Here is a 16,658-nt window from a genome sequence, read left to right on the forward strand (position 1 = left end):
ACATGCCCTGTCCCCAGGGTCTTGTCTCCCCTCCGCAGGGGCACTGGCAGAGGGGGTCTGTGACCCGTCGGACCCCACACAGAGATGACCCCAGTGCTGCAGGCAGGGGCTCCGGCTCTCCTTGCCCACCACGGGAGGACGGGTGGCTGCTCCCCCTGCGACGCCCCCGCTGCAGGGCTGAGTCCCTGTCACGCAGCCAGGGAAAGGCAGCCCCAGGGTCCTGGCCCAGACCCAGGCTCATAAACTGCTGCTATTTTAAGGGCTCGGAGACAATTTTTCTTAATTTATCAAGCCCCAGGCCAGGAGCTGGTTCCAAAGGAAATGTTTCCTTAGTGAAAAAAGGGAACTACAGAGGAAGCTTTAAACGCAGCCTCTGCCTCCTCGCCTTACCCAGCAGCTCCCAAGCAGTGACCTGGAAAAGCAGAGCCAGTCCTCAGCCACCAGCACAAAGAACATTGTGCCAGGGGAAGAGGGCTGTGCAAACAAGTAGGGGGGGCTGGAGGTGTGGGGAAAACACGTGTGAGCATCAGGAGCACAAGGGTAACAGTCAGGGGGACCTGGGACAGCAGGGATGCCTAGAGGCAGGGGAAGCTGCTGCTGGGATGCCTGAACACCAGGAGAGGGGTCCTACCTCCCTAACAGTCCCATCCATGGGAGCCATAACCTGCAGAGCTGTGTCCCCATCCACAGCCCACCCGTTCCTGAAGGAGGGACCCCATGGGCAGGAAAACCATTAGCCTTTCCTCCCCTCCCATCCCTGCCTGTGCCCTGGCACTGCCTACACCAGAGAGCAGCCGGAGGGGGGGGGGGGGGGGGGGGGGCAGGCTGACGCCTGCTGGTTTTCAGTCCCCATCCAAACCCAATGCAGCGCTCAGCAGCCAGGTCGTGGTTTGGGTTAATGACCCCCCCTGTGACCCTTCCCCACCAGGCTGGCCATTGCCACTGTCCCCCAGCCTGCTGTGGGGAGCTGCGACCCCCCCCCCAGCCCACCCCAGGCAGGGATAGTCCATGGGGTCTGGCCAGGGCCAAGGGCAGAGGGACAGCAGCTCACATGACCCTGCCTGGGCCTATTCGCTACCGAGCCTGCCTACATAAATTAATCAGAGCTAATTGGCTTTTAGGTAAGTCTTCTTTGCAGGAGCACTGCAAGAAAGACTTTGAAGTGGGACTCCGAGTGGCAAAACCTTTATTTAAACACACAGTGCTATGTGAGGACATGCTCCCAGCTCCAGTATTGCTCCCTGCTCCCTTCAGCACAGATGTCAATAGGTTAAAATCTCACTGGATAGCTTTCACTTCCCATTAAGTGCACCCAGTTTATTTACATCTCACTGATTACAAGAGACAAACAACATTCACCAAAGGTGACACTTGACAAGAGCTGGCTGCACCCAGGACAGCAGGACACAAACTGCTGGTGCCAGGGAGCTTTTCCAAAACAAGGGACCATGGCGCAGCTCTCCCCCTCACCACAGTGCCAGGGTGGGATCGTCCCTCATGTTTTGGGAGGATGCAACACACTGCAGAGCTCCAGGAAATGCATCCTTCAGGTCAGTGGTATGTGCGATATAAAATAAGATCCTGCACAGAGATCAACTGCTGCTACAACAGCTCTGCTCAGCACCAGCTTTGAGATTATTGAGAAAAAGGAGGGAGTTGTCTCCCCCGCACCACCCCCACACCCCCCCCCCCAGTCACAACCAAGCTGCTTTTATTGTGGGTTTCCAGCCCTCAGCTAAGCAGATCCATGCAGCACGTTTAAGCTGTTAAGCTTGGCTGAATAGGGCTGCCCTGCGTGCAACTGCTGCTCAGCAGTGGCCAACTTAGAACTGCTCAAAAATACAGACATATATTCATACAGACTCTCCACACCAAGAAAGGACTTAAGACAATTTCCAGCTCAGCTCTCCAGACAGTAATAAATAATTGGCTCCAGAAACACAGCAGTGATCCAAGGCATGAAGAAGGGTGGGGGCAGAACCCATGGCACAGCCAGTGCAAGTGCAACAATGCTCATTCCTTCCCAGGGGCTCTCGGTGCACCGCAGCAAACCAGCACTGCCCCATCCTCCCAAACTGGAGACTGAAACAAGGTGCATGGCTGGGATGTAGGCGTGAGGGGCTGGAGAGGGCAAGCACAAAGCTGGGATGTCAGTCGTGGTGCTCACCCACCACCACACCACCCTCAGCTCGATTTATGCCACGCTGAGCATTGCCCAGCTGCCGGCAGGGCTTCACCCCAGACCACTGCCCATCCTAGCCCCAGCACCTAGCCCCAGCAGCAGCTTTGGTGTCACCGGTGCAAGTGCCACAGGGCAGGGGGAGATGATTGCAGCAGCAGCAAGTACGCACATCCCCAGGTATGAGTGCCCCACCAGCCTGACAGCTCTTGCACACTGCTGGAACCAGCACCCCCAGGCCCAGGGTGAGATGCAAAGGATGCACCAAGAAGCCAGGGAGCCTTTTGGCTTTTCACAGCAATCAAGAAAGTGGCAGCATGAAAAAAGATCCCTCGACCCCAGTCCCCGTTCTCTGTCCAAGGCCCTTCCATCTCCACCCGGGGCTGGGATGCAAGCAGGTGGAAAGGGATGCTCTGGGCAGGGGCACAGACAGAGGCTCCAGGTTTCTTACTCTTCTCACAGTCGGCTCAGGAAACAAGTGCTTGGGGGAGAGGTGGCCCCGAGGCAGCGTCAAGTGTCCTGCTCATCTTCATCCAGGCAAGGCAAGCCCCGCTGCCCTGGGGTCATCGGGCATCATGTGTAGTTGCCTGGGCCACCCAGAGGGATCACGAAGACAGAGATGTCATCGCCAGAGCCCAGCTTGTCATTGGCCAGCCGCCAGCCCCTCTCCTTCAGCACTCCTCTGGACCGCACCACCAGCTCCTGGGCCACCACGGTATACCTGGGGGGCACAGCACAGCACAGCTCAGCAGAAAGCCCAGACCCCACGAGACTCCCTGTTGCAGCATCCTGCAGTCCCTTACAAGGAAGGAGAAGGTGGAGGAGCTAGAGGTGCAGGAAAGGGCCCCCTGGAGAGGAGAGATCTGAGCTCAGATACACACATCCAGGGAAGCATTGCACACTGCAGAGCAACAGCACCAGCCCAAAGGCCAGAAGGATGCACAGCCATGACACTGCTCCAAGGAGCGAGGCCAAGGGGAGGTGTTAGTGAAGGACACGCTCATCCCCCTGCCTGCTCGAAACTCACCTGCACGGGTCATTGGGCTCATAGTTTGTCAGCACCTCCATCACCACGCCAGCCACCTCCTTGTCGTTGGTGACATCCCAGAGCCCATCAGTGCCCAAGACCAGAACATCGTCAGGGCAGTGCTCATACTGTGTGAGGTCGTAAACTCTGACCTGGCAAGCAATGGGGCAAGACGTGAGGGTGAGGGGCAGAGAGGCAGAGCAGGCTCCTGCTGCGCTGGGTGCACCACAGATCTGGTCACCCTGACCGGCTCCAGCCGTTGCATGAGCCCCTGGGCATGGAGTGACTGGCAGCCACACTCACCTCCGGGAAGCAGGACAGGAAAGGCTTGATGTGGACGTTGGAGCTGAACACCTTGAGGTCATGGTCTCCCAGACCCCGTGTGACCCCAATTGTGGCCATCACCCGAGCCTGGAGAATGGCGAAATCAAAAGAAAACTTTAAGCTGCTTCATCTCCACCTCCATTCCCACCTGAGAATTGGTGGCACTGGAGCAGCAACAGCACTAGCAAAAACGGGCTGGAAACTCCTGATTCAGTGAGGGCAGGCAGGAAGCGACCCACACACACCTCCTGCCAAAGCACTTCACCTTTTTGCCTTCCCCATAGATAAGTGGAAACTTCAGGTCATCCTCTTCTATCTTTTTGTAAGCCCTGGTTTAAAATAAGTCAGAGACAAAACGTCAGCAGGTGAAGGCTTCCAGCACCTCCCCTGCCCACTCAGGACACAGCATCCCCGGGGACAAAATCCCTTTTTTTTAAGACCCGGTACCCAGTGTGCCACAGCCCCGCCCTGCCCCATGGGAAGGGATGCTGGAGCCAGGCACCCATGTGCAGTGGGACCCCAGTGCTGCCCCTTGGCACGGAGCCTGCCAGGCGGGTTGGGGGGGTTACCAGCCATTCATGTTTTGGTCTCTGTACAGCATCTTCTTCCCCAGCTCCTTGGGCTGGATCCTGCGGGGGAACTCGAGGTGGGTGAACTCCTTCCCCAGCAGCTCGGGCCTCAGGAACGCCTGCGGGAAGAAGCAGCAGCTCAGCTGCAGGGCCAGGAGAGCAGGATCCATGCAGCAGCACCTCACTGGCCACTGTGGCATGGGACCCACCAGCCTGCCAGGACCTCGGCGACAGCATTTCGTGGTGGGAATAACACCAGCCGCTCTGCTGCAACCCCAACAGGCAGTGGTGAAGCAGCTTCAAACCACCTGTCTGTGCTATGCCCAGAGCTGGGGACAGCCATGCCACCACCCAGCAAGAAGGTTAAGCTTTTGCATGAGGAGTTTTGGGAAATAAGGATCTCCAAAAGAGATCAAAACCTAGCAAATTCCAGGAAAAGCTGGAATTTTCCCAGGAGGAGTCAGAGCCGCAAACCTCCTGGGACCCCAGGCTCAGCACAGGGCATGGCACTCGCCCGAGGAAAAGAGCTGAAGAGTCTTTCCAGAAACCGTGTCCCAGCTGCAGCCGTGATGAGGGACAAGCAGCAGCACAGAGCCCCTTCCCAGGGCAGCACCAGCAGCCCCAGGGCCTCCTGGAGCACACCGTGCAAGGGACCGGGAACAGGGACACACTAGAAAGTGCAGATGGAGGAAGAAAGAGCTGAAAGAAAGGAGGAGAGCCCTCAGGAACATGGGAGGGTTTGGTGCAGAGGCATGGAGAGCCCCGGCCCGCTTCAGGACAGGCCCTGACCACAGCCTGGGCACCGTGCAGTGGAGCAAGCATGCGCCTGGCCCCCTGCCCGCGTCCTGCCCATCACAGCCGGCTGGAGAGGATCCCACTCACAGCAGTTTCCTCCTCTCGGTCATTCAAAAATAGATTCAAGAAAAAATGGCTCAGTGTTTTTCCAAGTACACTGCAAGCCAGGAGATCGCATCCAGCAAGACCTCCTCCAACACAAATGCCTCCTTCTCTGCACTGCCGTCAGAGAGGTCTTTATAACCTTAAAAAGTCTCCCTGCGTGGCACAGGGAGGTTTGTCCAGGCCGGGCAGGAGAAGGAGCTTTCAGGAAGAAAGCTAGAAACCTGCTGGCATGCATCAGCTCCCTGCCTCCCCAGGGAGCAGCCAGGGAAGAAAGTAGGACTCGGCGCAAGCACTGCGGCTCCTTCGACCGTGCAAGGGAGCACGGTGGGTGGAGGAGCAGAGTCGCGCTCCTCCTGGCCACTGCACAAGCCAGCCCGGTGCTCCTGCAGCAGCAGCAGGTGAGTGCGCAGCCCAGGCAGGTGATGCTCTCCGTTCCCCGGGGCAGGAGCAGCAAAAGATGGACCGAACTGGTTCCATGCAACTGTACCGAACCAGCCCCGTGCCGAGCGCCCAGGATCCCCAGGTCCTGACCAGGTCAGGCTCACAGGCACAGCCCCTCGTGCTGGCCCCGTAGCAAACCAGGGCTGCACCAGCCACGAGATGCCCCCACGCCAGTAAGCCAGGGCAGCTCCCCACGTCCCAGTGCCTCTCCCAGCGAGCTGGCTGGGATGGACAAGTGCCAGCAGCAGGACCCAGGTGTGGGGCTGCCCTTGACCCCCAGCACCCCACCATGGCAGCCCAGCGGGCAGCATGGAGGGCTGGGAAGGGGCCAGGAGGTGGTTCAGCAGGAATGAGAAGAAAGGTCTTTCTTACTAAAAGCTGCAGCCTCTGCCTCTCTGTCTCTGGAGTAAACTCCCTGGACATTGGAATGATTTCCCCGTTACGGATGATAATGGCCCTGCAATGAAACATGGAAGGATGAGATTAGAGAGGAGGAGAAGAGACATGGTGGGGGAGCTAAGCCCAGCTCTCTTGGGCTGATTCCCTGCCTAGGGGGTGCAACCCCTTCCCTCCTTCCCAGCCTTGGGCTGGGGGGCTGCTTGCTGGCTCCGCTGCAGCTTGCCCCCCGCCAGCCCCACAGCCCCTGGCAGGCAGGGCATGCCTCTCTCCTGTGCAGGATAAGGGCACAGAGGAAGAGAAAATGGAAGAGAAGGATGCGGCAGAGGGGGATGAAGCAGAGCAAACCAAAGGACAGGGTATGGTTAGAACAGGAGCAGCACAAAGGTGCTGAACCCTCCCTTAGAGGGAACCGCACACAGGAGAGGCAGAAACCAGCAGCAGCAGGACATGGGTGCAAGCACCCAGCCCGCACCAGCACTGCAGCTCACTGCTGGGGCCAGTCTGACTGTTTGATGTGTTAAAAAAAAAAAAAGAGGAAAAAAAGGAAGTCTGATTATGAGATGTTTCTGGATGTCATGGGGGGAGTCACAGATCTCCAGCACTGGTGGCTCAGCTGTCCCGCCTGCTGTCCTGCCTAGGGCTGCAGGTCCCCTCTCAGGGTGGGGGGACACACAACACAGGGCCTGGTTGAACCCAGCTCTGGCAGCATCTAATGCCCAAGGAGGGACCACAGATCCTCACCCAGGGGCACAGTTACAGCCTCAGCATCCTGTGCATGCTGCTGTCCCGCACAGCTGGCGCCTGGCTGCTGCTGCCATGGAGAGGTCCTGCACCCAAAAGCAGAGGCACAAAGGATCTACTCTTCCTTTGTCCCTGAGCTGGATGCATGTCCTCCAGCCTCAGACAATTTACCAGAGCCAGTATTTGCTGGCCTGACACTGCTGAGGGCAAGCTAACCCTGCAGTAAATACAGGGCAATTCAAACCAGCTTCACCCTCAGCATAAGGCGGACTTGCCTCCCTGCCATTGCTTGGGGGGAACGAAGACACCCAGGCACAATTACAGTAATGTACCCAAGGATATGCATGTATCAGTCAAAGTCCTCAGGCTCCAAGCCCCCATGGAATTTGTCTGCACATAGATTTGCATGTCCTTCTCCTGAAACAGTTCGCTGCTATAAAGCGTGCCCTAAAATGACTTCTTGCACATTTTTGAAAGCTTTGCTGAGGGCAGTTTTCACTCCCCAACTTGCAGCCTAGGCCACCGCCAGCAGCAGGGTCTGGGGTGTGATCCAGAGCCATCTGGGAAGCAGACAGGACACTGTCAGGAAAGAAGAGAGCAAGTCCCAAATTTTGGGAAGTGATTTTGCAGCCCCATCTGTGCACTGGGCAAATGTGGAGATCATGGCAGGGCATGCTGTCCCCAGGGCATGCAGGCAGGCAGGCTCTGCCCAGTCCTGCTGCCTCTGCCCTCCCCAGGACAGCCCAGCTTCAGGGATGGAGCCGGGTGCTCCAGCCATGCCTCCAGCACTACCCTACTCTGCCGGAATGCTCCCCAGTTATGGGGTGAAAGGAGGGGGCTGCCCTGTGGGGCCGTACCTGCTGTCACCGGCATTGGCCACGTAGAACTTGCCCATGAGGTAGATGGCAGCCAGGGCACAGCAGCCCCCAGACACGTGCTGGGACGCCCGCTCCCGCTTGATCTGGTCGTCCTGGGGAGACAGAGAGCAGCTCCAGGCAAGGGCGGGCACATGGCCCCACGCCAGCAAGCAAAGCCGCAACCAGCCCAAAATAGTGCCTGGCTGCTCTGACAGCACCTCAGCTGCTGACCAAGCCAAGAACCCGCTCCAGGTGAGGAGCCGCGGCCAGCCAGGGCCCGGGCACCTTTCCCCACACAGCCCAGGGGTGGCTGCAGGGCTTGGGGGGCAGGCAGGGGTCCTGCGGGACAGCTGGGGAAGTGGCTTTACCAGGGCAGTGGAGTGGGCAGGAAAGAGCAAGACAGGAGGGGATCAGCTGGCCCTGCTGGAACAAAGTGCAACGAAGCCCTTTGCACCCACACAGACCTGGAGCCCCAAGCCTCTGCGTCCTGAACCCCTAAAATACAGGAGAGCATCGCAGTGCCCTCTCTGAGCCCGCCCTGCTATGACCGCTCACTGCAGCCCCCTACTTGCTGCAGAGCTGCCTTTTGCTGAAGGGGACAAGCCAGGGTACACACAGGCAGCAGAGATGCTCCCAGGGGATGCCCTGGGCATCCCTGCAGGCAGGGGCTCACTCACCATTTCCTTAAAGGCGTTCTCGATGGCACCGATCACCAGGCTGTCATGGGAGACCGCTTTCTCCAGATGAAACCGCGGCAAAGCATCGTGGGGGACCTCCCTGTCATCCTCTGTGAGGGGCACCCGGCTTGGCTCCGCAGGGCCAGCCCTCGCATCATGCAGGAGGCAGACGGGAGGCGGGGAAGGGTCCTGCAGGATGTCCACGAGATCCCGGAGCTGCTCACAGATGTGCAGATGGAGCCTCTTGGATGCCATGACAGCAGCACCACTGCCCGCATGGCCGTCAAACAAGGCCCAGTAGTGGAAATAAAAACCCTTCCTGCCCTGCAGGGAGAGAAAGGAAGGTTAAGTGAGCCTGTGAGGAAGCAGATGGGATGGGGAATTGAGAGCAGCTGGGGTCACCAGCTGAGGACAGTGACATGGGGCTTTGCGTCTGGCTCGCAGGTCCCAGCCCAGCGCAGGCAGGAGCGATGTGGGCAGCTGGTCAAAGCTGTCTGGACACGGCTGGTCCCTGGCTGGAGCCCAGCCCTGCGTCAGACACCTCGTGCTGCCAGCAACATGTCTCCAGCAGCTGGCTCCTCCAAAGAGGAGGCACGATGGGGCCAGCATGGCAGCCACCTCCGCAGCCCATCGGGGCACGTGGGCCAGCAGTCTCCCTGGGCCAGCCAACCCTGGTGTAGTCCAGCAGGGATGATAGCAGGAGCTGGCAGGGAGCAGGGGCAGCTGACCTGGGAACCAAGGGAATCCCCAGGGAAGCAGCAGTGTGCACACATCGCCATGGGCCCCATCTCGTGTCCTGCCACTGGGCATCCTCTCTGTCATGTCCCCGCCTGTGCATGCTGCCCCAGCTCTCACCCCGTCCAGCTCTCCGCTGCCTTCCCGGGATGGCAGCCGGCCCCTCAGGCTGGGTCTCCTCTCCACGAACACCACCTCGCAGCATGCCTGGTCCTCGTTGTGCTGGCTCTTCCCTGCATTTATCACCCTGCCAGAAGGAAACAAGGTATGAAGGCTCCTTTTTCACACCACACTCCAGCAGAAGCCACCTCGCAGCACCTCATCCCACCGGCCCCCATTTGTTCCCCCACATCCTGGGGGATGCTCTCTGTGGATGCTCCTGTCCCGCCTGGGGCAGCAGCAGCCAGGCGAGCAGATGTCCCAGACCAGTTGCATGGGTTGATCTGGCACCAGCAGCAGTGCTCGCTCCCACCAGCACAGATGGGTCCAGGGTAGAGCGGCCATCCAGCCACCCACCAAGGGAGGTGACCAGAAAAAGCTGGTTTTGCTGAAGGTCCTCACCACTGCCCCATGCAGAGCAATTGCCTGAAAACCTGGACCAGCCTCAATGCACACCCCCCCAGCTGGGACTCATGGACAGGATTACAGCCTCATCCACGTCCCATCACACCCAGCACCTCTCAGAGGGAGCAGGTGCCTCAGAGAAGGAGGGGAGAAGGCAATGAACATTAAACCAGCAGAACTTTTGCAAAAAGATTCACACTAAGTTTTCACAACCTATGCTGGCACAGCAGATTTCAGGTCTAGATTGCAAAACCTGCTCACGGGAGGAAGCTGTAAGCATCCACAACAGGATGAGCTCTGTGGGCACAGATTTTTGAAGTGGTTTGCACAAACAAGTCTTGGGAGATGGAAGGGAAGCCTCGGCACCGAGCAGAGGGTGGGTTTTGCCCCAGGTACTCCTATCCCAGTATCTCCTGGGGCAAACTAGTATCTCAGAAAGCTCCCTAAGATATCAGGAAGGCCGGCCTGAGCAAGGGATGGGGGTGTGAACTGACAGCACTGTGCAGCAAAGGTGGCCTTCAGAGCCTGACCTTCTCCATCGGCCTTCAGTTAAGGGTGAAACTGGCAGCAAGTAAAAGAAGAAGAGGATCAGGCCCTCCAAGGGGAAGTTGAAGTCAGGTCCCATCCCAAAGACAGCTTCAACCCCCTCCTCCCCCCGGGGTCCTGCAGCAGTTCCTTCAGCCCTCGGTGGCAGTTCCCCATCAGCGTCACCGGTACCGCGCAGATGAGCACAAAAAAGCCATCACAGCTCAAACCCTCGGGACGGGGACGAGCCTGAGCCCACGCCGCCACCGTTACCGGCACAAGCTCCCCAGCTCCTGCGGAAGCCAACGAGCTCACCGCCGGCGGGCTGCGACCCACTTTAGCTCCCGAGGATCCCGCTCCGGCGCCCTGCGCTGCCCGCCCCGCCCTCCCCGGGCCGCAGACCCCCGCCCGGCGCCCCCCGGCCCCGGCCCCGCTCACTCGGCGTAGCCCGTGCTCCAGGGCAGGCGGCGGCGGCCGTCGCGGGGGCTCTGCACCGCCCGGCCCGCGTGGTCGTCGGCCCGGCGCAGCTCCTCGGGCGTCAGCTGCAGGAACGCCGGCCGGCAGAACGGGGGTCCCGCCGGCGACGCCCCCTCCCCACCGCCCCGGGGCTCCGCGGGGGGGTGCGCGCCCGCGCCCAGCCCCGCCACCAGCTGCGCCACGGCGGTGCGCACCCGCAGCAGCATGCCGAGCCGTGCCGAGCCGTGCCGGGACCCCGCCCCGCCCCGCCTTCCGCCCCGGGCGGGGGGGCCGCGCCGCAGCGCGGACGCGCATCGGCCCGCGGTGGCTCCGCGGGCGGCGAGCGGCGGCCCCGGCGCTGGCAGAGCCCCCGGCGGCGGGGCAGCGGCCAGAAGCCGCTCGGGGGAAGGCTCGTCCCGGCTGGCGGAGGCGGGGAGGGGGGTCTACAGCTGGCGGGCGCGCCCTGCCCCGTTCCGTGCCTGGGCTTTCCAGCCAGGTGGGTTTCCTGGCTGGATCTTCCCGGGGGTCCAGCAGAGCCACCGAGTGCGGTACAACATCCCCTTCCCGCGACAGGTGCTTTGTCACTCTCCCTGCGCTCATCAAGGAAACCCAACCCCCTCGCAGCCATGCCAGGCTATTAATAAACAGGCAGCCTGCGGAGAAGCGAGGAGCTAACGCGAGAGGACTAGGACTCGGGGCTCCCCCCGCTCCCAGCCAGGCTCGGGACCCCAGCGCCGAGCAGGACGCAGGTTTAGCTGACCCAGAACAGCACATTCCCACCTGCTGGGCAGGAGGAAGATCTGGCACTCATACAGCATCTCTCACATGGCCCAACCTCTGCCTCCCTGCCACTGGGTTCCTATGACAACAGAAAACCTGCTGAAAAAACCAGTGTTTGTCTACTGTAGAGTAAAACTGAGGCTATTTCCAGGGCTCGTGTGTCCCAGTGCTCTCAGCTCTGCAGAAGAGCCATTTACTCCTTCCCACGCAGGGCTTTTACAGAGGTCTGAGCAGATGCAGAGCTCTCGCTGCTAGCTATATAAAGCCCTCCATGCTTTAGCCACCTTCACCCCCAGCTCTTCTAACCACACCAGGCTATTAAGACCACCCTACAGAAGCTGCTCATACTACCTCTATTCCCACCTTCCAAGCCCTTGGGTTACTAGCTATTCAGTAGCCTGCTGTTCTTTAACAGTCCTCATGTAACCCAAGCTCATATTCTTTCTCCTGCTCTCCTTGCTGTTCACGTGCCCCTATTTGAAACTGCTGCCTCATTTCCCACCTTGCTTTGCACCCACTGCTCACCTGGTGGTCCCAGCTGTTGCTTGGCTCCAGTTAAAGTGTTCCTTGATAAATATGTCCCTGCTCCCCATCACGGGTGCTACAGAACTGAGAGGGAGTGCGCCGGGACCCCTGACCTGCAGTGGATGTTTGCAGCACAGCTCAGCGCACGTGGGTGCATCAGCGCCTACGTGGGTGCTTCTTCGCCCCACCGCACGTTAGCGGGTCAGTGCAGTGTCTTGCCGCTAATTAGCGATCCCCGAGCTCTGCTGCGAGCTGCCCAGCTGAGACCATCCCGGCAGCAGCGATGTGTGTCTGTGCCGGGGGGGGGGGGGGGGAATGCTATAGCCGCTCCCAGCCCCGCCACCCTCCATTACCCCTTGTCTGTCCGGGGGCGCTCAGCGCGGGCCCCCCGGTGCGGGGGGGAGGGGGGTGCAGGGAGCGGTGGAGGCGCTGGGTGGCGACACAGGCTGCGCTACGGCCCTGGGAACCGGCCGGCTGCACGGAGCCCCGGGGACGCTGGGCCAGGAACACCGGACCGAGCCCACCCCCACCTTGGGGACACCAGCCCGAACCCCCTTCGCTGCGGGAACAGGGCTGGGGACACCAGACCGAGCTTCCCCCGCCGGGACACCGGGCTGGGGACACTAGACCTCGACCCCCTGCAGAGACCAGACCAAAGTCGTCCCACCGCCACCCCAGAGACACCAGGCCGAGGACCCACCCTCCCCCCGGGGACACCGGACCGAGCCCCCCCGGGACACCGGGCAGGGAGAGCTGCAGCGAGTGGGCTGCGACTGCCGGCACCTGCAGCAAGGCTGCTGAGCTGCCCTCCTGCCCCTCTCCTGGGTGGGCTGGCACGGCTGGGAGCCCCGTCTCTGCAGCACCCCCTGGCTCGGTACACCCTAAGCTACTTTAGGGTTTGGTACTGTGGGGGGCTGGGGACCCCCGGGTTGGGCTGGGTGTGCAGCCCTGGCACACCACAGGTTACCCAGTTTCACTTATTTCTAGCACCGGCTCCCCATCTCTTTCCCTGTGGCCCCTGGTGCCTTCTGGCTGTGTGGGTGCTCTGGCAGCCCCAGCCCCAAAGGAGGGGAGCTGTGGTGGGCAGGGGCTGACCGAGAGCAGCTGTGCCAGCCTGGAGGCCAGCACCCTTCTGGGCCCTCTCCGGCAGCCCTGGGTTTCCAAAGAGGAAAGCCCTCTCTTTGCTCCAGGTGCTTTCTCCCTTGCAGCATCTCTGTCCTGCTGCTGTCACACAGGGTGGTCACAGTATTGTGAGTGTAATATCCTTTGTGTTATTAAGATTGAAAATCACCGGATTTTCCAGGGAATGTTTCTCGCTTCTGTAGGGCTGCCAACGTGCCCCATACTGCTGAGTCACCAGGATGCTTTCCTTGGAAAGAAAGAAACGGCAGTTTCCAAAATGACTTCTGGGTAAGGCTGGTCTTGTTTTGCGTTTGTTGTCTCCGTTATGCTGAGTGCTGCACACAAACAATGGTCTGACATAAAAACATGCTGCGAGAATGTCCTCTGAAACAATGCAATGCTAACAACTTTTCCAAGAAAGAGGGCTCAGTTTCCTCCTATTCATCCTGCCTGCCAGTTCAATGTGAATTTTCTTCCTCGTCTGCCAGGCTGGTGTTCCCCATCACAAGGCTGCCTGGAACAAGACCCCTGCCTGTGTCTGGGGACACAGACGGTCACAGACTGAGTCAGACTAGGAGCCTGCAGAGACAAATGCTAGTAAATGGCCACTGTGGAAGCCAACAGCTCTGCCTTTTGCCCTTCCCGGCTTCAGGGGTTCCTGCCCAGGATGTCTGTACTTCCCCTGCCCCTGGTCTCACCCAGAGCATCCCTCCCTGCCTGAGCACAGGGCCAGGCACTCACCCTATGTGGGCATGGCTTTGGGTGAGCCTTCAATGCTTTATTTGGGAGACCTACTGTCCTGCATGATTCCTACCAAAACCACTAGCTTTCTGCCTCCAAACTCAGCTCTGGAGATGCTTCTTCACCTCCAGGCTGCAGTGAGTTATCTCTAGCAGCAACACTCAAGTGGGTGCAAAGCTGGGGAGACATTTTCCCTCAGCCTCCAGAGCTGTCAGGATTGCTCAGGCTGATCTAAACCCGAGATTTCTGTGCAGCTCAGCATTGTTTTAGGGTTTCTGCTGGATCTGGGCACTGGTGTTTCCTTCCCCTCTTCAGCTGAGTGCCCCCCTGCTCCAGCTGAGTGCCCTGCAGCTCCAGGGAGAAGATAAACTCCTGGGTCCTTGCCTGCCTTCTTAATTGCTAAGTGTTTCCCTGTGCAGCACAGAGGAGATGTAAGGTTATGACATCATCTCTGTTTCTGGACAAAGCTATGTGAAAAGGGTAATGAAAATGACTGCTTTTAATTTCTAGGGAGAGACCAGAGGAACAATTTTCCAAAGCCCTTTTCTGAATGAAAAACTTTATTTTCAAAGGAGAGGAGGTTTTAATTCCTTTCAAAGACCCCCTTTTTTTCTTTGAGAAGAGCAGCCCTCTTCCTGGTTCTGCCTGTCTCTGAGCAGGGCAAGAGGAGCTGAGCTCACCAGGGCACCAGCCGCATTTGCACGACGAGGAAGCAGCTGTGCACGGGTAGCACTGCCGCTGGGACAGATAATCCCCTGCCAGCCTGCTGTCCTGATAATGACTGATTTTAAAAACTAGTAGCAAAGGAATTAGGCTTAAATTATGCTATTTTGCTTAATTTCTCATGCAACTGCTTAGCACTGAAAAAGCCTTTCTAAGTTCCGTCATCCATCTGTGTTCTGAGCCCCAAAGGAGGTAGGATGAAGCCTGGGATATTTCTTTGTGAAAGAATGACATGTTGGTGGCATTTAAGCCAGAACAGAAGTAAATTAAACATCTAGATCATAAAAGTACCAAAGGATGTTTTAAAATAGGCTCTTTGCAGCAGTGCATTAGTTGACTGCACAGCTTTACTGTGTAATGAGCAATATATTAATTTATAATTAGTGTAATACAGTGAAGCTCAGCAAATAGCTCTGTGCACTCTGGATAATTCATCAACAGAAGAAGCAGCTCTTAATGGTTTCCAAGGTTTGCCTGTCCCCTGTAATTGGGAAGTTCAGAATTTATTGTTATTTCTTTGAAGGGATAATTTGATTGCAACCACACATCTTTATTCTGTGTCTTCCTGCTCGAGTGCAGAGCCGCCTTTCGAGTGCTGCAGCTCGGGGTGTGTATGTGACCTCTCTGCGGGCTGTTGTAGTCAGTGTTCTGCAGACCAGATGACCTGGTGTTGCTGCAGATTTCCTGCAGGCTTTTACCCTCACCTCTCCCTGCTGCAGTGGCAGAGGGCAGCAGGTTTTTACCCCCTTGGGTCACTAGGCTTTTCCCCCCGCTGCTGCTGCCAGATCTGCCTTAGCCCTTTCACATTGCCCGAGGGAGCTTCATGCTACGTTCTGCTCCAAAAGGCTTCACGAGTCTCCTCATATAATGTCACCTAGCAGTAGAAATACAGAAGGAAAATAATAAATGTGTGATAATGATGCTAACTGGAATTTATGGAGCCTTTGGGTATTTATTTTTCAGTTTGGAAAGACCCATGTCCCAGAGGATGCAGGGACCCCGAGTAGGACTCATCCCTGCCTGTCCCCGGGCTCCCTGGAGATCCTGCCTCCTGTACCCTCATACTGTCAGGCTGCGAATCTGCACTGAAATTCCTTGCTGTCAGCAAAGTCTTCTGAAAAGGGAGCAAGATCTCTGGACCTGAGTGGTTGCTGCTGAGACAGTCTGGAGGAACTGTCATGCCCTCAGAGGAAGGGGATAAATAAGTTTAAATGTTAATTCAGTGACCCACTGAAAACGAGGTGTAACAAATCCTCCCCAGGAATAAAACATCAGGAGTTTGCTTTTTTCCATCTTTAATAAAATCGTTTGTATGTCTCTATTAGCATCTGCAGATGTGTTGATCGCACTGAGGATCTAAAGTCTTCTGGCATGCCCACCTGCCTCTGCATCTATCCCAAGCCCTTGCCGTAAATCCTGAGTTTTCTTCCTGTAAAAAAAGCCAGTTAGAGAGCACAGAAGGGTTCCAGGTATGTTGACAGCCATCCAGTGCAAGGGAAATGATTTCTTACATGGTAGCAGGGGTATTCATCACTAAGATCTTTCTAGTGTGGTTCCTTTCCTCGCCGAACTTGCCTTGTTACGGATGCTAAGAACTCCTTCCTCCCTGGGTGAGATAACTGGCTCCTCAAAGAGTGACAGGGGAGGAGAGCACTGCTGGAGCCTGCTGCTGCTGGGCAGTCGGACAAGCAGTCGGTGGGAGGAGGAATTACTGTGTTCACTTCTAGTGGAATTTAAATGAAATCAGCTTTACTGGAGTCTTAATTCTTCCCCTGTATTGAAATGCTGTGATCTGGAAAGCAGCGAGTTTGTATTTCTGTACCATTATATCAATAAAGAACTTGATTTTTTGTGGGCTTCCTTATTGAATAATCTGGCCTATTTGGAAATTGGCTGGTGTGAAAGATAGTTTTGATTGCATTTGCTCTAGATCATTTCCATTAAAACTTTGTGATCTGAGAAGTAATATGTTTGTATTTACTTATCATAGCAATGGAGACCTCGATTGGCAGACTCTCTATCAAATTACCTGATGAATATAAACAGCAGATTTAATTTACTTTCATATTGATTTTTGCCATTATTATTAAAACACCTCTGATCTGAAAAATGAGATGCTTGTATTTTCTTAATATCTTATTACTTGGGGTTTGGGTTAATCACGTTGAGCTTTTCCATTTTCTTTTGAGCAACCAAGTCTAATTAATTGGAATTTGACATATACAATTTTGACTCTATAAAGGGAGAAAGTCAGTTCCTTTAGATGAAATAGTACAGAAACCTATTCTTACCATGAGCTTCTTAAAGCTGGGGTATTTCCCCTGGCTTTCTATGTGCATTTTGGGGTGACTCTTCTCCCAGGCCGAGGTCTTG

At 57.1% G+C, this 16,658-nt stretch overlaps 1 protein-coding gene across 2 annotated transcripts; it reads right to left on the reverse strand.

Annotated features, from left to right (window-relative positions):
• Positions 1–1,181: 1,181 nt before the first annotated feature.
• On the reverse strand, positions 1,182–10,737 carry PPM1J (protein phosphatase, Mg2+/Mn2+ dependent 1J). 2 transcript variants are annotated; one of them, XM_037410809.1, is made up of 10 exons: positions 10,377–10,733; positions 8,970–9,096; positions 8,115–8,438; positions 7,438–7,550; positions 5,813–5,897; positions 4,100–4,218; positions 3,796–3,859; positions 3,510–3,617; positions 3,207–3,358; positions 1,182–2,900 (listed from the first exon to the last, which is right to left on the reverse strand). In XM_037410809.1, the coding sequence occupies exons 1-10, from the start codon at positions 10,619–10,621 to the stop codon at positions 2,753–2,755; spliced, it is 1,485 nt and encodes a 494-aa protein (XP_037266706.1). In that variant the 5' UTR covers positions 10,622–10,733; the 3' UTR covers positions 1,182–2,752. The 2 variants fall into 2 exon arrangements, with proteins under 2 accessions (XP_037266706.1, XP_037266707.1); XM_037410810.1 differs by lacking the exons at positions 5,813–5,897; positions 7,438–7,550 and having other exon boundaries at positions 10,377–10,737.
• Positions 10,738–16,658: the final 5,921 nt, after the last annotated feature.

The sequence above is a fragment of the Falco rusticolus genome, chromosome 17 (assembly GCF_015220075.1).
Source record: "Falco rusticolus isolate bFalRus1 chromosome 17, bFalRus1.pri, whole genome shotgun sequence".
NCBI lineage: Eukaryota > Metazoa > Chordata > Aves > Falconiformes > Falconidae > Falco > Falco rusticolus.

What these genes read in the sequence shown, in the direction of transcription:
- PPM1J (XM_037410809.1), bottom strand. Translation starts at nt 10,621, where the DNA reads ATGCTGCTGCGGGTGCGCACCGCCGTGGCGCAGCTGGTGGCGGGGCTG. An exon ending in TGGAGCACGGGCTACGCCGA is followed by an intron (nt 9,097 to 10,376) that starts GTGAGCGGGGCC and finishes TCCTTCTGGCAG; the next exon opens with GGTGATAAATGCAGGGAAGA. An exon ending in GCAGCGGAGAGCTGGACGGG is followed by an intron (nt 8,439 to 8,969) that starts GTGAGAGCTGGG and finishes CTCTCCCTGCAG; the next exon opens with GGCAGGAAGGGTTTTTATTT.